Below are 21,695 nucleotides of genomic sequence, written 5' to 3' on the forward strand. Positions count from 1 at the left end.
GGGAGCAGACCAAAAAAAAAAGGGTAGACAGGACCTCGATCAGTGTGGTCAGTGGGTTTCCTAATAGGGCTCCCCCTTCCTCTCCTTCTCCCCATGACTAATGTCAGCTCCAGCACGTACAGTGGGTTGAAAGACATCTGATGAACTGATGGTCTGAGATTTCCCTGCAGAGGAGGAAAAAAGCAACAGAAGGTAGTCCTAGATACAACTCCTTTATTATCATGCCACCCAGCAGGTGAGGCCAGGCTTACACTGAGGCCAGCTGAGGAGAGGGGCATGTTCACAACTACACAGCAACTTCTCTATATGCAGTAGGTAAGGCAACTTCTCAGTTTCTAGAATATTGTGACGACCCATAACCACGGGCCAGCTGGTTCCGGAAGCCCATCTGGCCTAATACTGGGCTGCCTGGAATTGCTAGTGGCACTTGCACGGGGGGTCTCGGGGGCAGAAGCAAGAGGGGAAGGGGGCACGTGGGAGGCTGGGGGATGGAGTACAGGCGGGGCGGGACCATCGTGCTAAACTAGAAAGTGGGGTGACGAGAATGGAGCTGGACTCTCCCAAGGCACACGGAAGGTGGTCGGAAGCTAATCTGTTCCCTTCCAGGAAGAGGACCCAGGCATCTGGTCTCCCAGCCACGGTCACAGACCCACGCAGGGGGCAGAGCGGGTGCTGCAAGAAGGCACGGCAGGAGAGGCGCGTCCCTGGCCCGCCCTTGAGCGGTGAATGGGCTGGGCTCCAGCCAGACATCCTGACGGATGCTGAGGGTTGACGCGCATACGAAGGAAGGTGGCCCAGCGTCCTTGGTGGGGTGGTCTGAAGCAGCGGCTCTAAAAGGGTGGGTCCAAGGCCAGCAGCACCATCACCTGGGGACTTGTTAGAAATGCAAGTCCTCCACCCCGCCCCTGCAGAGGTGACGATCTGAGGGTGACCCTCCGGGAGTGACCCTCCAGGCAACCTGATGCATCGTCAAGTTTGACAACTTCTGGTTCGGCCACATCACTAGCATCCTCGCCGATGTGAGCGCCACCCAGCAGTGACACAGAAGACGCGTTTTCTCCTTAGCTAGTCAACCGCCTTCCCCTACTCCTCCCCTTCTCTCCCCAGGCCCCAACTGGCCAAAAGTGGAGAGTATTTGTAAGGCAGAAAGTGGGGTGGGTGGTAATGAAGGTGTTTCAGTTCATTTCCTCTATCCCCAAACCCTGGGATGGGCCAGAGTGGCCAATTCTAAGACCCAAACTGGCTGCAGGGCACAAGGATCCTGGGGGCACCCCCTCCCAAGTGCGGCGCTGGCCCTTCCGGACCTAAGTGCCTGTGGCCGTGCACGGGCTGAGAGGCCTGATGAGATTCCAGGCTGTCAGCTCTGTGAGATAGAGACCATGCTGTGGCCACCCCCCCCCCCTCGGAGTCCTGCATCAGCAATACAGGGGAGGGAATGGTAGCTGGAGGTGGTTAACATGCTCCCCCGCCCCGCCGCAGGGAGCCTCCTCCCCACCCAGGGTGGCTCTGAGTGCTTGTGACCTGAGACTTTTCCCCCGGGCCCCACATGGGGCAGGGAGAGGGGTTCCCCGCGCCCTCGCCAGCCCTGCATGCCCCCAGATGTGATCTCCGCCTGGGCATGAGATTCCGCATGCTGTGTGCGGGTTCCCATTGCTGAGGTCTGGTCTGCTCTCACTTGGTGTCAGCACTGGCACCCGAGGTGACGGGCTGGCCCCTGCCCTGAGCGGTGCTCCCCAGGGCCCACGCCTGCAGCCTGAGCCACCGCACTGCCTGGCTGTCAGGGGGAAAGAAGCCAGGCCGCTCTGCTGAGTGCAGATGCGCAGGGCACGCGGGCGCCGCGGCTGATGGATGGTTCCGGCTGCTCTGGGAGGGGGGGCCAGGCGCTGCTATTGGACAGTGCCCCCCGAGGGCCACGCTGTTCCTGAATGTCAGCCTGACGGCTTACTGCGCAGATGGGAGAGCCGGAGGACGCCGAGCAGCGGGGGCTCCCAGCTCCCCTTGCTTCCACCCGGCCGGGGTGCAGGACGGCAGCCACGGCCACTGACCGGCCAATCTCTTAACAGCTCTGAGCCTTAATTTCATCGCCTGTGGAGTGGGACAATAGTACCTTCTTGCAGCGATTGCTATGAGAGAAAGCACTTAGGGGACTAACACATTCTGAGCACACAGTAGGCCCTCAGTAACCACCAGGCCCTGGATGCTCCCCTGTGGCGAGGCCAGAGGGGCCCCTGGAGTTGGGGCAAGGCTGTCGGGAAGGGTAGGGAGAAGAAAGGAGAGGTCATGAACATTTTAAGCAAGTCTCATCCCCTCACCAAAGGCCGGGTTTCATTCCTGCCTCCCCAGGAAAAGGAATGAGTGAAATGAACAAAACGGGTCATCCCGAGTGGGGACAAGCCATCCCTCTCAGGGTGGCTGCCCCAGCGCGTGGGCGGAGGGAAGGGCGACGATGGGTGACTCAGGCCATGTGGATTCCAGCAGGTGCTGTGGCCCGACCTCAACAGAATGCTGGCTTCTTTTCTGGGTCCTGGTGTGCTCACACGCCTGCTGCGGGCGGCGTGCAACAGTCCTGCGTGCCCTTCTCTCTCCCCGAGGAACGCGCGAACATCACCGCCTCCACGCAGCGCCCTGGGCGCAGATCCGCGTCCTCTCAGGCCGGGCGGGCACCTCCTGGGCTCCGGACTCCCGCCCTCTGCGTGTCCTGAGCCGGAGCCCGCTGTATCCTGGGCCTCCGTTCCCTCTAACCCTGCCTCCCCTCCCGGGCTGTGGGCACGAACAAGCAGATCAGCGTTGCCTAAAGCTCTGGGCCCTTCTGTCTCTGCAGCTCGGACCATCCATCCTCCAGCGGCCGTCGGGGTGGGACGGTGCCCAGGCTAGAATCACAGCTAATCCCGCCCTCCGCCCGGGCGGCCTAACCCCACGGGGGGGCCGGGGCAAGGGATCCCCGCCTGTTACCATGTCCCACCTCCACAAGCCCCGCTGACCTCAGTCAAGAGTGCGGTGACTCCAACAGGGGGTGGCAGGTACCACAGGACCCAGCCCCTCCCCGGGCATCACCGCCTCCCGCGGTGGAGGAAGAACACGGCTCTCTTTCAGCCCTCCCTTGGTAAGACCCAGCAGTCTTCCGCCTAGCCCTGCAGAGAGCTTGGGGGTCCATCATTTCTCGATTGTCTGCACGAGTCCCAGGAAGTTGGAGGGCACCAAAGATAGTCCCAGTACCGTTTCTTCCGGCCTTGGTGCAGTCCGGGATTGCTGGAAAGCTGGTCTCCCTGTTAATGAGTCTGCATCAGCAACCCCAGGGCCCTGAGGGCAGAGCGGATAAGCCAGCCGGGGTGCCGGCAGCCCCTGGAGGAAACCCCGGGTCGGGGAGGCCACCTGCCCTGGGCAGCTGGTCTTCCCTCTGTGCGTGGGCATAATCTGTGTTCTAAGGGGCACAGTGTCTGTCCAGTTGGGGGCTGTTTGGGGGCAGCAGTGACCTGTGTGTGGGAGAGAACACCCTTCACCCAGGACTGATGCAGGTTACCAAGAGCTGCGCTCATCACACTGGGACCTGGAATGAGCTGGGAGGCAAGGTGTGACCTTTCTTGGCCTTGATCTTAGCAACAAGGGGCCACCCTCTCATGGTGGGGTGTAAGAGGGTCCCCAGCACGGGCAGCACGGGACCTGGAAGGTACAGGAGCCGGGTGCGGGCTTCTCTGGCTCCAGGCTACCCACTTGGAACAGCTACGGGGGGGCGGGGGTCCCTGTGGCTGACTTCCAGGTTAACACTTGTTCTTTGGAAAACCGCCAGTGTCTGTACTCTGCATTTTCCAGGGTTTTCTTTTTTTTCCGTTCTCCCTTAGTATTTGAGAAAGTTCTTCCTGAAAAATCCCCTGCCTGATTCAGAGAAGCAAGGGAGAATCAAAGAAAGGGACTGTATTCACTCTGCGAAGCGGAGCAAGGGCTCCTGGAGGCGGCTCGGTGGTGGCCATGTGGTCAGGGACTGTGGGCCCAGGAAAAACGGGGTTCAGGGCAGAGCACCCATCTACTCAGAGCTGCACCTTCTCCGTGGCTCCAACTTTCCAGGGTCTGTGATTTGGCCTAATAGGGAAGGGGTTTTCACTCCCACCAACATTAAGAGCTGGAGATCATTTTAAAAACCTGGCATTCCTGAGAATCAGGCCATAGAGAGGAGATCCCTAAGGAGCATATTAACTGTGGACTGGGGCTCAAGGCCATGGTCTCCTGGGGGACCTCTCCCAGGGATGGCTTCTGGGCAGTGCACAGGGTCCTAGGGCAGCATGTGGTGTGGTGGCCACCTTACCTGCCTTGGTTCCCTCCCTGGCAGTGCCACGAGCCCACCACCCCAACCCAGCTCCGGGGTCCTCACCCCAGACCTCTCCACTGCCGGGCCCTGCGGGAAGGAACCAGGCCATCAGGGCACTCCGTTCCAGGTGAGAAGGTGTGGGGGTGGGCACATCAAAGGACTGGGTCTTCTGGGGGCAGAGCTGACCCTAACTGCCCCACCCTAAGTATTTCCCAGTGGGGAGAGAAAAGGACACCAAGCAGAGAAAAGAGGAGGGGTGCTCAGCACCAATGGGGAGCTCACGGGCCCAATGCAAGGAGGAGTCCCAGAGGGGCTGGAGTCTTCAGACCTTCATTTTAGTTTCCGGAGCTGGGAGGGAGCAGAGGGTCTGATTCTCACCCTCCTGCAGTCCACGGGCCCCCCACTGCTGGTGAGGGGTGCTGGTGGGTGGGTCCCCTGCTCGGGGATCCTGGCAGTGAGCACTTGGAAGTGGAGGGAGGGGGCTGAGGGCCCCCGGCCTGGGTGGGAACCACAGGAGTCAGGGTCTTGGGCACTTGGTGGGCCTGAAGGGGCTGGGCACAGAGTAGGGGCAGTTTCTGGGAGTTTCTAGGCAAGCTGGGGCTAACTCTGCAGGCCTGGAAGATGGGATCTGGGCACCTGTCTTCGGAGGGGACGCAGTTGGCCATTAGTAAAAATGCAGCTGGAGCCTCCGGTGCAAGCAGCAGGTGAGAGCCATCCCGCAGATCTGCCGGGCGGAGAGAGCAGAGGGGCAAAGAGGTCAGGAGCCCAGGAAGTTGCTGTCCCGGGAGTGCCCTGGAGCAGGCTGGTCACACTTGGGTGCACATGGGGACCTTGACAAAGGGCAGATTCCAACTTAGGAGGTCTGGGGTGGGGCCCGAGATTCTGCATTTCTAACAAGCAGTCCACTACGGGTCTGTGGCCCTAGATCTCCAGAGATGGCCCAATTTAATTAGACCCTGAGGGGTCGTAGTCCCACTCCCTCACTGCTGTCTGAAGCTCTTTTTCTCTAGGAGAGATTCTGTGTCTTGCTGCTCTCAGACTCCAGAGCAAAAGTAAGGTTCATAGTCGATTCTCTGGCTGATGTACAGAAGCCGCTGGGGAAACTGAGGCTCTCAGAGGCTGTCACCCCGTAAGCCAGCGTGGAGTGCGGCACCAGCCCCAGCCCCAGCCCCAGGAGCCAGGCTGACAGCCCCTCTGTCACATCCACTAGCTGAACAAGGAGGCGCTAGAGTATCCTGCCCAAAGCAGGGCAGTCCTGCAAAATCACCGTCCCCCTGTGGCGCCTCACTTTGCTGACCTCTGAAGTGCAGGACAAGAAGCTAGGGCATGTCATACCCAGGAGGCCCATGACGGTGATCCTACTGTGACAGCAAGGCCATTGGGGCCCGACCCCCTGCGCACAGGACGGAGGCGCCGCCAGGGCAGCCCCATGACTGTCCCGTGGCGCATGGGCAAAGGTGGATTTCCCCAAAGACGGGGAACAGGGTCCCCATTGTTCCCAAACTTTTCCAATAGCTGCTGCTGACCGGATCTTGCCAGAGCACATCTGGGTGCCCCCGGAGCTCTGAGCGGTGGGGGCAGGTCAGGCTGATGAGGACGCCCATGCGCTCGCAGCCGCTCGGTTTCTCTTTGCAAGGCCAGCTTGAGGAGGTGGCGGAGGATGAGTGCTGCTTCCTGCCCCTGCCACCCTGCTCTCCATCCCCACGTGGGAGGACAGTGGAGCCCCGGGAAGCTTTCAGCTTTCAGACTCGGCACTAAGAGCAGTGCTAGTCCACATCCGGACTCGGCGCCACAAGCTGAAGGCGGCCTGAGGAGTTATCTCGTCTCCCTCTGGCTTTGAGCAGGTGCCATCGTGGCCATTTTGCACCCAGGGGTCGTGCAGCATGCCCCCGTCCCTGTCCTCACCTTGTGGTTTGATGGCTAATCTGTGGGGTTAGCTGGATCTTTCTGGTTCTTGCTGAGGGGGAGGCCACATGGAAGCGTTGGCCCAGCACAGACTTGTGGCTACATTTACGGAGTATGGTCCAGAATCTCACCAATGCATGTCCACACACACCGCCCCCCGCCCCGACACATGCAGAGGGGCCAAGGATGCACACTCATCAACATACATGTGCACACACACACAAGCACCCTGAGTCATACAGAGGAGTACTGGACGCCATCTGATCCCTGAGCGAGCACCAGCATCTCCTCCCAGCCCAGGGTGAGCAGAGAGAACAGGCGATCAGCTGAGCGCAGGAGCAGGAAATGGGGGCGTGGCCCAGCGCGCGAGGGGCAGGGCTGCACGGTGCCCGGTGCCCTCTTCTGCCAGCCTGCCTAGGTACAGCATTTGCCACCGACAGGGCCCTTTGAACAGGGAGGGGGCATGCTTTCAGCTTCTTTTGAGGTTTTTGGGCCAACACCTGATTGTTATTAAGAGCATCAAGGAAGGGCCAGTGAGGTCCCAGGAAGCCAATCCAATATGATCTTTCAGTTTCCCTTTTAATGACCTACAGATCCCAATCTTGGCTGTCCTGTGAATTTTCGGGGCTCTGCAACATGTTTCCATCCTACAGTCTGGAAACATCGGGGTGGGAGTAAGGTAGCTTCTGTGTGGGGCTGTGTGACCTTGGCCACAGTTATAGCCCTCTCTGAGCCTCAAAGCTCCTTGTATCAATAGGAAAACCTCCAGTCTGTTCACTCGTTGATAGCCTTGCCTGGAGAGATTTTTTTAAAAACTAGGATGATAGGACCAACTCATGGTTCCCCTCCCGCACCCTGAGCCTTTGAGAGGCCAGGCAGTGGTTCTCCCAAGCCCTCAGGAGAAGGCCCCCCCCCCCCCTCACAGCAGCCAGCCAAGGCTTTGCAAACCCAATTTCCTCACCCTGTCACTCTTCCCCATCTTGATTCTTCTTGTCAAACTCCTTCAAGGTTTAATTATCTATCACTTCCCCCAGGAAGCCTTCCCTGACGGCCCGACAGGTTATGGCCTGCTCTGTGCTCCCCCAAGCCCCAATTCTCATACTTGCCCAGTGCCCCTGACTGCATGCGACAACCATGTTCCATGTGTCTCCTCCCTCGAGGGAAAGCCTGCTGGGAGAAGGGGGCACACCCTGCCCACTGGTGGCCCCAGCACTGGGCACAGAGCAGCTCTCGTTACGAAGCTGACAGAGGATGCTCTCCCTTCAGCCTCCTCTGCGTGGCCTCTGGGTGGAGGCTTCTCGAGTGCGTGTGAGCAAGGCAGTAGGAAAGGGAGCTGAGCCACTCCATCCTTTCTGGACAGAAGTTTCCCTGCCCGAGTAGGCTAGAAATGAGCTTCCAAAGTTACTTCAGCTTGGAGGGCCTCCAGAGTCCGCCCACAAGAGGGGAAGCTGGAGTTGGGGTCCTAGCTGGCTCTGCCATGGTGGCTCTGTGGCCACTAGCAGGTGACCACACCGCGGGGCTGGGTGTCTTCAGACGTGTACGAACAGGGTGGGCCCAGTGTTCTCTACCCCGGGTGCACACGGGGATCGCCTGGAGGGCTTTAAAGAGCACCCATGCCCAGGCCTCATCCCAGTCTGAGCCTGATCCCATGCAGTTGGGCCTGACTGTCCTATACAGACAGGGCTGACAGCACTGGCCTAGCTAGCTTGGGAGTACCTTCCAGAAGGAAGAGTCTGTGATTTGGAGGTACCTCAAGACCCCAGTTATCCCTTTCAGGTCTGAAAATCCTGAGGCGGACAGAGGGGCACTGCAGGGTCTTGCTGAAAGGAACAGGTGCACACCCAGAATGCACAGCGGCAGCGTGGGAGGGACATGCAGCCTACCGTGGGCAGGACGCCGCGCTGCAGGGGCGGGGCCAGCCCCCAAGCTCTGCTGCAACTTGCAGCCACACGCAGCTTCGTGCTCCGCGGGGACTGCTGCTGGAAAATTCCAGTTGTTAAATTCTCCCATCTGTCTCCTCGTAAATTCCGCCTGTGGCTCCTGTCTGTCCTCTGGTCCCTCCCGGGAATGTCCCCTTGCTCCCCCACACGCCTACCTTCGGGTGTTTAAGGGCTGTGATGGTGCCATATTCTCTGTGGCCCCTGACCTCCCTCATCTGACTTCCAGGCGCCCCGTGGCTCCTGTCACTCATGTGGGCCAGTGTTCTCGGCCTGGCTGCACACGGGGTCCACCAGGGAGCTTTACAGGTATGTTGGCGCCGGGGTGCCAAGCCCCAGACAACGTGATTGGGCGGTGCCTGGCCAGTTCTAAGGCTCGCCCGGTGGCCCCCATATGCAGCCAAGGTTGAAGCCTGCTGTCGTGGAGGCGCTGTGGAGATCCTGTGTCCCTCCAGCCCGCCACCATGTCTCCTAAGCATAGTAGCGCTTGGTCCACACATACACGGGGCCACAAGTGACATGTGGCCAAACCCCAAACAAATCGGGGTTTGTTAGTCACATTTTCTGTTTGGTGTACCGAGCATTCACAAGACATGCTTTAATATTCTAGAATATTGCAGCACATGAGGCTCACCGAGGTAGAGTCCTTACCAAAAATCATGGAACCTTAGAGCCCCAACTCCTGCTTCAACCCGAGCAGCTCGTCCCCATGTTTAATAGCCCGGCTCCTAGGTGAGATTTCCATGCATTAGAGAAGTCTGCCTCCGCACGGAAGGCTCGAAAATGTCCAACTCCTCCATTTTATAGGAAAGGAACCCGAGGCTCAGAGAGGGAACATGACTTCCTCAAGGTCACATAAGGAGGGAGGCCCTCTGACTTCATAGCAAGGTCTCCTCTGGTCCTGGGCACCAGGGAAGCAGGACACTGCCTTTTATCTCCTGAGCCTTGGGGGTCTTGGAAAGGCCAGGCTGGGCATGTGTGGGGAAGGTGCCACTCCGGTGGACGAGGGCTGGGAGCCTGGGCACAGGCCTGGCCTGAGCCCTTCCTCCCGGCTGGTGGCCGACCCGGACTTGGTCAGCTTAGTTCCAGCATCGGCCAGCAGAGGGAGCTGTGACCGAGGCTTGGCTGCTGCAGGGCCAGCAGGAGCGGGAAGGAGGGGAGAGGCCGGGCAATGGGGGGGGGGGGGGGGGGGCACAGCGGGGGCCAGGGGAAGCTCCCTCTGAGGGACACCAGCAGCAATTCTGCAGCGAGCTGCGGGCAACAGAGACTTCATGGGCGTGTGGGTGAGGAGGAAATGTCTGGGGCCTGCCGCCGTCCTGCCCGACAACATGGCCCCCTGGGCAGCATCTACCGCCCTCCTTGCTTCACCTTGACCTCAGGCTTGGGACACTGGTGGACCCACGCCCTACCCCAGGCCTCACTGGCCCTGTCCTCAGCTTCCACAGGCTCCCAAGGCCGGAGAGGTCAGGAAGAAAGGGGTGGAGAGTGTGGCCAATGCTTGCTTAGTGTCCATGCTGAGGTGGCCCCTCACACCTGAAGCAGACAGTAGGTTTCTGGAAACTTCAGTGGATCCAGGAGCTGGAGCACACAGCAGCCCCTTCCTCAGCCCCCAGCAGCAACTGCTCGGCTCAGTACGTGGGGCAGAAGGCCTGCGTTAGGGAAGTGCAGAGAAGGGCCGTTGGATGCCGCCCCCCCCCCCACTGGGGGGCTCCTGGCCTGCCTTCGAACCAGCGGAGGTGGGGGGGGGCACACGCTGCTCTGGCCAGGGAACAACTTTCTGAGAAGGCTTTTTCCAGAGACAACGTGCCCATGTGGAAATGAATCCAATGATGATGGGTGCCATTTATTGAACACCTGCTATCTGCTCAGCAATGAGCCAAGTGATTTACATATATATTGCTAATCCTCTCACCAAACTAGGGATAATTAACCCCATTTTACAAACAAGGAACTGAGGCCCAGAGACAGCATAACCAGCCCTGGGTTGCCGGGTCCACCCCTCCAGCGGGTAGAGCCCTGTGGCGAGGCTGCAGCTAGATCCTGCGGGCGCACAGGCGGATGTGGCCGGGCCGCGGTGACCTGGAAGGAACCCCACCCTGGCAGGTTCTCCACAACAACTGCTGCTACTGCCCCTGCTTTGCTTTCCATGGAACTCTCTGTTGGTGGTGGTGGGGTGGGCTGTTGGGCAAAGCAAAAGACCAAGAGCCAGGAGACCTGGGTGCCAGTTCAGGACGTGACACCCTCGGGAAGTCTTTTCTCTGGGTCTCAACTTTCTGATCTGTAAAATGGGAGAACATGGACACTCGCCTGGCACGGGTCTCGGGTTGCGGCGGGGATCCGATGACAGAAAGTACCTGAAACCACTCTGAAGTCTACAGATAGCTGGGCAACAGCCACGTGCACTTATGGGGAGGCCTTCACGTGTGCCGGCACCGCGAGTGGGTCACGTTCATCACCTCGTTCTTATCTAGACCTTATGTGGCTGGGGACAGGATCCCTGTTTTGTGGATGAAGCAGTGGTGGGGCAGGAGCAGAGGCAGGGGTGGCCCCAGGGCTTCTGATGGCCTGGCTACTGCTCTCACCCCTCCCCTGGTCAGTGCTTCTGGTCGCAGGAGTGGGAAGGGCGGGGCAGCACAGAACTCCCTCTTGCACCGGCTGGGCCCTTGCCCCCTGTGTCTGCCCCACCCCAGGGTGCCCCTCCTGACTCCTCTCTACCGACCCTTGACTGGAGCCACTGTGAGAGCGCCACTGATGTCCTGGGGGACAGCAGGGGGTCAGGTGGAGCACTGAGACGGCAAAAGGCATCGCTCAGAGCAGAGCTGGGTGTGCAAGGGGGAGCGCATATCCACGGACACACACATGTGCGCACACACACACAGAGGAATGAGTGCATGTACATGCACACACATATACACACATGCACAAGCACACCTGAACGCATATCCGTGCATACAGCCCCACGTACACCTAGATGCATGCGGACAACCCGTGGCCCCACACATACCCCCGCAGGCTGTGCACACATACCTACGTGCACACACAGAGGGTGCATTCACATACCTGAGCCCACACTCACACTCCTCCCAGGTCTCTTACAAGTTCAAGTGGGCCCCCGGGCCCCCAGGCATTTTCCTTCATCTTTTCTGGGGAAGAGAGTGACCACTGATGCACCCTTAGCTGCCGAGGGAAGGTGGGGTGAAGAGGAGGGGAGGAGAGGGCAGGACAGCACATGGGCGTGCAGAGGGTCAGTGATTTGCGATCCCCGCCAATGGGAGAGGGGCTCACAGCTCCTCTACGCAAGCCCCTGTCCTAATCCCGCCCCCTCCAACTCACCTGCAGACAGGCCACCCCGATGCCCACCGCCCCCATGAGCAGCAGGTGGTCAGCCAGGAACTGCTCCAGCTTGGTGATGCAGCCTCCCTGTAAGGTAAGGGCAAGTGCCACAGGGTGGCCTGGAAGCAGGCGAGGCTGGGGAGGGAAGGGTGCTGCTGTCCACCCAGCTGAGGGCAGGCCAGAGGCTTAAAGGGCCTGGCCAGCCTTTCGGGTGCCCACAGGCTTCTCGGGTGACCCAGGGGCCTGCCATGATGTCCCAGAATCCCCCAGGGCTCTGTGGAGACCACTGAGGGCATGTTGCCTCATGGCCAGTGCATAAGTGTGTCCTGCTCCCCCCCCACCCCGCCCCTCTGCCTGAGCCCACCTCTCATGGGGTGGGGGTGGGGGCTCCTGGATGGCAGGGAGCTTTGGGCACTCACCTCCACCTTGTAGATGTTGGAGGGGTGGGCCCGTTGGCCACAGCGCTCCACCACCGTCTTGCAGCAGCTGTCAGGTACCTGGCGGCCCTCGGCCTCCCGAGACCGGATGTAGGCGCTGTGCTGCCAGTCGGCGGAGCTGTTACTCCCACAGCACTTGAACTGGAGGGAGAGACAGAGGCTGGGGGCGAAGAGCGCGCACCGGGCTCCTCCAGCCCCTCCGTGGCCGGGCCGCAGGACTCATTATTCAGATATTGACCCAACCCCTCTTTGTCCTCCCTGTGAGTTCTCCTGTGCCTGTTGGAGCAAGGAGCTGGTCTCCCTGGGGCTTCTCTCCAGGCAGGTGCAGAAGCTGACTGCAAGACACCTTCTAGCCACCCAAGTCCTGTAAGGAGATGATGCTGGCTGTCCTGATGGCAGGGAGGGTCTATGGGAAGATGGGTGGGGAGTAGATGCAGGTGGGTCCCTGAGAGAGTGGGGCTGTGTACCCCTGGGCGGAGCCCAGGGCAGGGCCAAGACCACATGGGGTGGGGGGGGGGTTCCTGGTCACCCAGGGAGGCAGGACCCCAGGGAGGCAGGGTCCCTGGACCCTCATTCAAACCCTGAAGCCTCAGAGCCCTCAGACCTGCAGGGACGCAGAGAGGGTCCCAGAGCCCCAGTGCGGGCAGGTCAGTGTTGACAAGGGGGCAGTGTGGGTGCTGGATAAGACAGGGGGCTTCCGCACCACTCCAGCACAGGAAAGCGCCCGCCCGGGGGTCCGGTGATGCAGACACACAGGACGTTGTTTCTCTCTTGCCCTTCTGAGTTGAGGGACGGAGACCCCAAGTCCCCACATGAGCCACAGAGCCAGCTGTTTCGAGGCTGTCTCTGGTGTGTGGAGTGCAGGCAGGGCGGGAGTATGCTCAGTACAGTTAACAAGTGTGTGTTAGGCACCTACTATGCGCCGGGACTGAAGCTAGCCCGGCTCACGCGTGAGTCCCACGGTTCCCGGCTTTCTGAGGCATCTCAGTAGCTTACTAGGAGAGCCACGGGGAGACATCGGGAGCTGAGTAGCTCAGAGGAGAGGCGAGCAGCTCTGCTCATGGGCCAGGAAAGGTCCCACAAGGAAGAGGAGGAGCCCCGAGGAGGCAGGCAGGATGGAACAGCACATGGAGCCAGGAACAGCAGGGCGTGTGCCAGGAGTCACGCGGGATTATCCTTCTGCGTGTCCCCTGGACAGGTGACTTAGCCTCTCTGGGCTTCCGTTTTGTCACTTGTCAATGGGGCTAACGGAGTACCTCCACGCCGGGTTGTGTGAGGACCGTGAGAGGTGATTCTGGGAACCCTGGAGAGGAGAGCCCTGCAGGGCTGAGCAGTTAGGAAGAGACACCGTCTACTGCGATGGTCATTTCCTGAATACAGGCATGTGGGTGCCATTGACCTTAGGGGGTGCGGCCCACAGCCCAGATGCTGGCCCTGGCCTGAAGCCCACTGCCTTCTCGGGGCTGTTTCCTCAGGCCTAGCATGCAAGCCTGGGCCCAAGGTCCCTCATGCCCCTCTGGTTCTGACTGTTGCTGGCATGTGTGGGCTGCTGGCCACATGCTCTGGGTCCCCACGGAGACCCTGGGCAGTGGCAGACACTGGCTCCCGGCTGTGCCCTTCCTCATGCTGTTCCCCACTTTCTGACTGCCCCTCCCACCCTCTCTAAAGAGGCAAACCCGGGCCCTCCTTCCTGGTCCCCCCGGGTGGCCTCCCCAGCTCTCTTCTCCACTCGGAGGGGTCTCCCAGCCTAGCGCTGACTGCAGCTGTGTCGGGCTCCAGGAGTAAGGCCCCGAGGGCAGGGGTTCAGGCTCCGTTCCTCACATGCGAGGTCCCACAAGTGCAGACTGAGCTTTGGACAGGGCTGACCAGCAGGTGCGTGTGCTAAGCGTGTGGGTGTAGGTTGGATGGATGTGTACCTCTGTGTACACGGGTGCCCTGACCACTAGAGCAGCACACAAGAGACCCCCCTGGGCAGAGCCTACTGGGAGCTAAGCCAGTCTTGGGGGGATGGGGAAGGTGCCTCCCCCGCGGAACTAAGATGCCCCTAGAGCTCCGAGCCCCGCTAACCTCTGCTCTGCCTCCTTGCCCAGTATTCCTGGCTAAAAAAGACCAAGGCCTCAAGCCCTAGGCGGGGTCTGTAGATACAGAGATCGCAGGCTAAGGGTGAGGGTGGGGTGGCAGGGAGAAGGGGGACCGGAGCAGGCAGCTGCTTACATCCTGCTGGAGACGGTCCACTGACGTTGTGAGGTCAGAGGCTCCGGGCTGCCTGTAGTTCTCAGCCAGAGTCCGGCTCAGGTGCTGCTTCAGTTCGTCACTGAGCTGGAGAGCGGAGACGGAAGGTGGCGTCAGCAGAACCGCTCACGCCCATCTTGCTCCCCAGGCCCACTCGGAGCTAACTCTAGAGCATCGTGGATGTTGAACGGTGCAAGGGCAGAGGGGTCTCAGTGTAATGGGAGCATCCGTAGGAGACAGCTTGGGACCTGGTTCACGGAGAGAGGTTGCAAAAGCTGGGGCCCTGACGCAAGGCCAGACAGCTGACGGGCAGAGCTGAGAGGCAGCCTGCGGAGGGGCCGGCTCAAAGCCAGTGGGAGGGCAATGAGGCTGGGCACGGGGGCGGGGGGGCGCTTTTAAATCTTTTTTTCATTTGATGATGAGGTGATACTCAAAATATTTACAATTGTTACCCTGTGGGCAACCATCGATTGTACGGGTGCTGGCTTAAAATAACCAGTGCGGTCATCTATCTCACCCCGGTCATGGTCTTGAACCCCTGATTCCCAGCACCGGGTGGGAGGGCACCTGACTGGCCACTTCGTCCTTGTCTAATGCAGGCAGGCGAGGCCTGGAGCGGTCTTCAGAGTTCGGCAGGCAGCCCTGGCCCCAGCCTTGCTCCTTGGATGCTTGCCAGCTGGCTTCATCCTCTATCTTTGCATCCAAGGGGAGACGGGGCACCCACCTCCCATGGGGCGTCCCCACTCCCTGACTCCCACACTCAACACATCAGCATCCACAGATGGGGCAGAGAATTGCCGGAAGCGGGACAAGAAGGAGGACCTGGATGTGCGAGGATTGTTGGGGACCTGGGAGACAGGACGCCCCTCTGTGTCACTGCCCTAGCTCCCCCATTCCTGTTCACCCCACCACATGCTGTCGCCTCTGCGGGGTGCCGATGGGGAACATAGCAGGAGGACACTGGCACTCACCCTCCGGTAGTACATGTGGGCCAGGACCCCTGCCACCAGCTCAACCAGGAAGATCACCAGCAACAGGCAGAAATACTAGGAGAAAGGAGTGAAGGTGGTCACACGAGGATCAGGCCCACGTAGGCAGATGGTGCTCCAGGACTTCTAGAACAAATGTCTCCCCCAAGCAGTGGGGGAGGTGGGGCGACCTGCCAGGGACCCCATCATCCATGCTGTCTTCCTCCTCTTCCCAGCAGCTCCAGGTAGACTCGCCTTTCCCGGCTGCTGGCACGGAGCTCCCCACTCACGCCTTCACCCACTGGTCTACTGTCAGTGCGTTAGTCCATCCACCCACCTCAAAGTTATGGGGGGGGGACAGGTAAGTAAGTGACTACAATGCTGTGTCACGAATGTCACAACAGGGCAAGGCTTAGAAATGATGGTCGGTCCTAGGTGGGGGAGGGCAGTCAGAGAAGGCTTCCTGGAGGAGGTGACACCCGAGTGGCACCTCTAAGGAGGAGCTTCCAGGTGAAGAAGGCAGGAGGCATGTGCCAGGCAGAGGCGAGAGCATGTGCAAAGCCTGGAGTGCACAGAGGGTAGTGGAGGGAGCAGAAGAGGCTGAGAGCGTAGGGGTGGCTGGGCAGCCACCAAGGCTCAGGAAATCGCAAAGGCACCTGCCCGGAGAAAGGCATCGGTGTGTCTTCCAGCCCCTCATGGCCCTGCAGCGGGTTCTAACTTCCTGTCGCCACCACTGCCTGGCCTTGTCCAGGCTCCGGGCTGCTCTGCACGCTTCCCAGCCTGCGCACCGCTTTCCTGGCTGTGCTCTCGGCTGTGACTCCTCCTGCCCCCGCCAGGCTTCAGAGGCAGGAGGCTCCGGGACGCTGTTCCATCCTGGTGTGTCCTTGCAGGGGCCGACAGGTCAAACATGCGTGTCAGGCCATGTGGCTGGGAGGGGGCGGGGAGGAGGAGAGGAAACAGGCTCCAGGCAGGGGAGAGGGGACGAGGGAGGGGGAGAGGAGGAGGAGCAGGGGAGCGTTGCTGCCTGAAACGGCCCCCTCTGGGGAAGCCCAGCCACTACCCATACGCAATGGTTGGCGACACCTCCTTCCCCAGGCACCACCCATCATCCTGGCCATGGGCACTGGGATCCCTGGATTGTAGGGGACGCTCAGCCTCTGACGGAGCCCTGGAACTCCAGGGCTCCTCAAGTAGGGGAAGGGATGCAGGCAGGAGGGGTGAGAATGAGAAGACAGCTTGCAGGGCGGGGGATGTGGGGCCAGGTCAGGGGCGATGCGAGTCCATGGGCCCAGGGGCCTTGCCCGACTATCTCCCAGAGCCAGCGCAGACCCTGGCATGGGCAGGACTTAAGAAACACAGAGAGAGGAGAGGATATTCCTTTTCACGAAGAACATTCCATCCAGGGGCAAGGCTTCCTTTCGAGTTATGTCAACTGTGCACCTCGCCCACAGCGATTTTATTGAGCCCACAGTCTCCCAGGCTCAGAACTGCCCACAATCAGGGGTGAGGGAAGCGTTCCAGGCTCTGAACGATGGTGGCAGGCCTGCCCTTATCATCCGTAGGGGCCCTTCTTACCAAGCATGCTGCGAGGTGAAGGGGACTGGCCAGGGCATGCCGGCCCCACACTGGGGGCAGGAGCTCGGCCATCTTCTGATCCGTGGGTGGCCTGGAATTGTTACTGTAGTTTAATTGATACCAGTGGTTCTCAACCTGGCACGATTTTGTACCCAGGGGACATTTGGCACTGTCTGGAGACATTTTTTTATTGTCACACCTGGGGAAGGAGGCCTCCTGGCATCTAGTGGGGAGAGGCCAAGGATGCTCCTGAACATCCCACAGCACACGGGACAGGCCCCGTGGCAAAGAACGATCTGGGCTGCAATGTCACGGGTGCCAAGATTGAGAAACTGATTTACACATTTAACTTCAGATTCTAAGGCTGCTACTGGGACCTGATTTGCATATGTGCCCCTCTGCCCTCCGGGAGACATGAAAAGGAAGATCTCAACCAGGCTGTCTGGTTCCTGAGAAGCCTGGGACTGAACACAGACAGAAGCATGTGAGGGGCTTACTCTGTGCCTGCCTCGGAGGGGACTCTGTAGTAGGAAGTGGCTCTCCCTGACTCTAGGAAGGACCGAGGAAGCCTCCAGGGCTTCAGTTCCCAGGCCCTTGGGCGCCGGGGCTGTCGTGGGGATGCTATTAGCCCAGGTGCATCCTGAGATGTCACAGCTGGGTATCCCCTGGCTTCCCCTGTGGGAGCCGGGGAGGGCTGGGCCGCCGTGGCTCCAGGAAGCATGAAGACAGTTTGGGAGGTGACAGATCTCAGACACCCTGGGTGTAATTTGGAGAGGTCCCGTTTCAATGTAAGTCAGGATTTACTGGGCCCCAGGCTATCTGGCTTTCCCCGGCTAACCAAGCCTGGGCAGGGCCCACCGTTCTCTCGAGGGGGCCACCAGAATTCCCGGCCTACGGCAATAACCCAACTCAGGGTGAGCCTGCCACGCTTCTCAAGAGCGGAGGAGTGGGGGCGGTGGAAAGGTATCCCTCCCACCAGAGAGCGAGGGAGGGAGCGGAACCCTTCCTTGGCAGGATCAGTGCCTCACTCCGCAGAGTGGCCCAAAGCGCACACACGGGGTGCTCCGTGACAGCAGGGGCTCCCCACCCGTGAGCACTTCTCACCCTGGGAGATGAGCATGGCATCACTTGTCACGTGGCCGGGTGAGCACCGCGTTAGCCTCCCGGGAACCCTGAGACGCGTGCACGGGGAGGCAAAGTAGCTGGTCTCAGGTCACACGGCAAGAGCATGGCTGAGCCCAGAAGCCGAACCCAGAGAGTCCAGCTGCAGAGCCTGCACGCCAACCCGCTGTGTGTATCGTCCCCACTAAACAGCGATGGGAGGGAGGGGCTCACCATGAACACCTGGGGTGGATACAGTTAGCTACGTGGCCCGAAGCCCCCAGTGCCACTGGGCAGGCTCCCCTCCGTCCTCAGCAGTGGCTGCTGCCTGCTCGCCCCCCGCCCCCCCATGCCTGTGCCGCGATCATGGCCATGGCTCTAAGCTCAGAGCCCAGCGGCCTCCCCGGCTGTGCGGCACTCCCCAGCACTCCCCGTGTGCGTGCACACAGTGTCCCGCACACCAGCGAGGCCGTGGGCCTCAGTGCCGTTCTCTGTGCCACCGCCTGGGACTCGCTGTCCCGACCGTGTCTGTGTCACACGTCCTTGGCCATCAAGTTTCAGCTCAGGCGAGGCCTCCCCAAAGCCCCCCCTGTGCCAGAAGTTCCTGACCATGACCTCACTGCGGACATCCTCGTTCTTGAACCTCCCTCGGACTCCTGGGTCTCACGTGTGTCCTGCTCCCCAGTACTACGGGGCCTTTGACCCTCGTTTGCCCCCTTGCTCTGACCTGTATCTTGTTCCGTCCTCACAGTCCCCGGGGAAACTTGGTGTGAACTGGACCCACCCTGCCCTAACTCCTCCCCGACCTCTAGCCCCACTTCGATTTTTGTGACTGGCTGGCCCCTGCACACAGGGCTGTCCGCCCCCGCCCCCCCGCCCGTCCTTCCAGAAGCAACCACTGAGGTTTGGTCTGAGAGAAACCAGGAATGACACTTCTGAAGGAAGTTCTTGTAGCCTTGGCCCCAGAGCCCTCCATAAGAACTAGGCCACTCCAAACTCGGCCACAGTGGACCCCAAACATAGAAGGAAACAGTTTGGTAAACACAGAAGGGGACCCAAACATTCATCTTCCCTCTGTACCATCTACCTTTTTTTTTTTCCTTTAATTTTTTAATGGTACAGTTTGGACTAGAAGCAAAGTCGGATATTTTCTAAAGCTACAGATCCAAAAGGAACCTGGAACAGCACAGCACTGTCTGAACCAAACCAGTACTTTCTTTAATGAGGAGCTCTGCAGGAGCTGTGTGGAAACATTTCTCATGGTGCCATTCAGGTGATTAATTAGCAATTGCACCTTCAGATGGACTGACCCTGCATCGGGGCAAGCTGGGCCCCAGATACAATTTCTGGGGCAGACTCACGGGGGCTATGAGCCCAGGCAGCTCGGCCCCAGCTGGCGCCTTCCCTGCAGGAAGTTTTAAGAACTTTATATGGTTGGACTTTTGGAACTCCTCATTGGGCTGACTCTGGAGCGTTCGTCCCCTGCCTCCTCCACTATTCTGCACGATCAGGGACCATTGGAAAACTGAGCAGGCATGGCGTGCAGGCAGGTGGGGGCCCCCGCCCCTTCTCGGAGCAGCGTGGCCAGGGAAGAGGAGCGGAGACTCCAGCTGCTGCCGAGGTTGAGTTGCAGGGAGAAGGGCCCACCAAAGGCTCCCAGCATGGCTGGGTGAGAGAGGGAGGGCACCAGTGGCAGGCTGCAGCGGGGTCAGGGAGCTGCAAGCAGCCAAGGCCAAACAGGAAAAGATGGAGCCAGCTGGTGAAGCGGCAAGGACCTCGGGGCACATTATTTTCTGACTGTTAACCACTGGCCGGAGGCAGGCAGGGCTCAGAGGTGCTGCTGCCTGACTGTTCGTGCAGAAAAGAAAGGATGTGGGCTTGAGAGCCTCAAGCCATTCCTGTAAGGAGATGTCACTGTTGGGAGGAGGACGGCGACCTCTACCCCTGCGGGCCCCAGCCCAGGGCTCACAGCCCCCGCCACCCAGCCCCTCCACCTGGGGGGCAGGATGAAGCCAGACTCCTCAGGGGTCGCGGCCCAGGGAACTCAGGACAGGCTGCCACCTGCAGGATTGGGCACAGGGAAATGGCTGACGGCTGCCTCCGGCTGTCCCCCAGAAGGACCTAGACGTTCCCGTTGGTGTCTTCTCCCAGGCTGTGGGAGAGATGGGGCGCAGCCGGTAGGCACCTGTGCAGGTGCCAGGAACAAATGAGACTGTGCATGGGGCCAAGGCAGGACCACGGATGGGCCTGGTGACGGGTCCCCGGCGATGGTAATTCTAGGACTGGGTTGGCTACACGGGAAGGCTGAGCAGGAGAAATTCATACCAAGCCTGGAGGTTAGGAAAATTCCTGGGGTTCAGAGAGGTCAGAGGCTCTGACCAGATGGAAACAGGAATTTAAACCACCCACAGGGTTCTTTGTCTTTGGATACAGGTGTCTCGTATTCCTCACTAGACTCCAGGCCAAGAACTGGGCTGTAGGCCCATGCGTGTCTTCCCTGCTTATCCTGCCTTGTGCCCAGCAGAGCAGAGAATTCTGGGAATGGGCTAGACCTGCTTGTTGCGGTTGATGGCAGCCCTATCGACGGAACATGGAGAATGAGTTGCAGACACCGTAGGGGGGAGGTGGTAGCAGTTGAGTGGCTGTAAGACCCACCCCGCACGGAAAATTTGCTGCCAACAGGCAGGCAGTGATCACTTCCATCCGCTGCAGCCTGAGAGAGGTGGATCTTGAACCCAGGATGGTGCTGGTCAGAGAAGAGTGATGCCACACAAGGTGCCCTGGCCTAGCGGTCTGGGTCCAGTTTGCCTCTGGGACAAGATGCTGTGTGACGCTGGGTGAATCACTCACCCTCTCTGGGCCTTCTGCATAAAATGTGGGGCTTAGATGGGAAAAACGCCTCAGTGCTGCAGCTTCATCAGTCTGTGCCGTGTGGTGTAGGGGCTTTGCCTCTGTCCTGGCCTCCTGCTTCCCTGCAGGGACGGCTGGAGGGACAACCCCCTCCCCCACAGCTTCTCCCCTCCTTACTCATTGCTTGTCCTCGCTGGTGAGTGGGCCTTCCGCCTTCACCTCGGGGCCAGCCTGTCCTCAGGATGCCACATTCTCTGCTCGCCAGCACGCAGTGAGTTTAGTGGGGGCAGTTCTTAGAAAGGCAAGCGAGCCTGTCTTGACCAGAGCTGACGAGCTGCTAAGGCTCTGGCAGCAGCTAGGAAGCCACATACTCCAATCAGCTTCATTAGGAATGAAGGAGACCTTTTGCTGCCATCTCTCTGTCTCCTGGGTCTTATTTTTCAGTAACTGTAAACTCCCCTAAAACCTCCGTGTGACGTGTGGGGAGATGGAGTAGGGCGCGGCATGCCAATACGGAGGCACGGACTTCCCAAAGGCAGCGCCAGGACCTGGCAGGGGAGGAGCACGTCCAGACGGCTGGGCAGCCACCACTCCTGTCCCAGACCCAGGGGCGCAGGGAGGCCTGCGGCTCCACGGTGGGAACGAGGTGTGGATCAGAAACCTCACCTCCTCTATGGGAAGGGGGGGTGCCCTGTGTTCTGCCTCCACCCAGGGCTCTTGGCGGGGCAGGAACCTCTCAGAGTTCGACAGTCTCCACTGCCTCGGCCTCACTAGCCACGGGCCTGGGGCCTTAGGAGGAGGAGAGTTTCCACTCAGGACCAGTTTTCCTTGCTGGGTGTGTGCCTGTGCAGTAAGATACACTTTAACACCAGTGGGAGGGAAATGTCACCGGGAAGGTAGAAACACCTGCGTGAACACACGGGCTTCCAAGTAAGTTGTTAAGGGCTATCTGGGGTTCAGATACCCTGCACCCCCTGTCATCAGGGCCAGACTGGGCTTCATTAGGGGAGAGGGACTCTGGCATGTCTCCTTCCTGTCATGTGGCTAAACTCGG

At 60.0% G+C, this 21,695-nt stretch overlaps 1 protein-coding gene across 12 annotated transcripts in view; it reads right to left on the bottom strand.

Annotated features, from left to right (window-relative positions):
• Positions 1–177: 177 nt before the first annotated feature.
• TSPAN11 (tetraspanin 11) overlaps positions 178–21,695 on the bottom strand; it is a 71,686-nt gene continuing 50,168 nt past the window's right edge. The window contains exons 4-9 of one of the 12 annotated variants that reach the window (XM_032390707.1): positions 15,119–15,193; positions 14,130–14,234; positions 11,898–12,056; positions 11,479–11,565; positions 11,206–11,322; positions 178–5,027 (exon numbers count right to left, since the gene is read on the bottom strand). In XM_032390707.1, the coding sequence (XP_032246598.1) occupies positions 11,218–11,322; positions 11,479–11,565; positions 11,898–12,056; positions 14,130–14,234; positions 15,119–15,193 (531 nt within the window). In that variant the 3' untranslated portion in view covers positions 178–5,027; positions 11,206–11,217. The other 11 variants (XM_032390711.1, XM_032390709.1, XM_032390712.1 and 8 more) reach the window with 11 other exon arrangements.

This window comes from Phoca vitulina, unplaced genomic scaffold (genome assembly GCF_004348235.1).
Source record: "Phoca vitulina isolate PV1807 unplaced genomic scaffold, GSC_HSeal_1.0 scaffold59, whole genome shotgun sequence".
NCBI classification, from domain to species: Eukaryota; Metazoa; Chordata; class Mammalia; order Carnivora; family Phocidae; genus Phoca; species Phoca vitulina.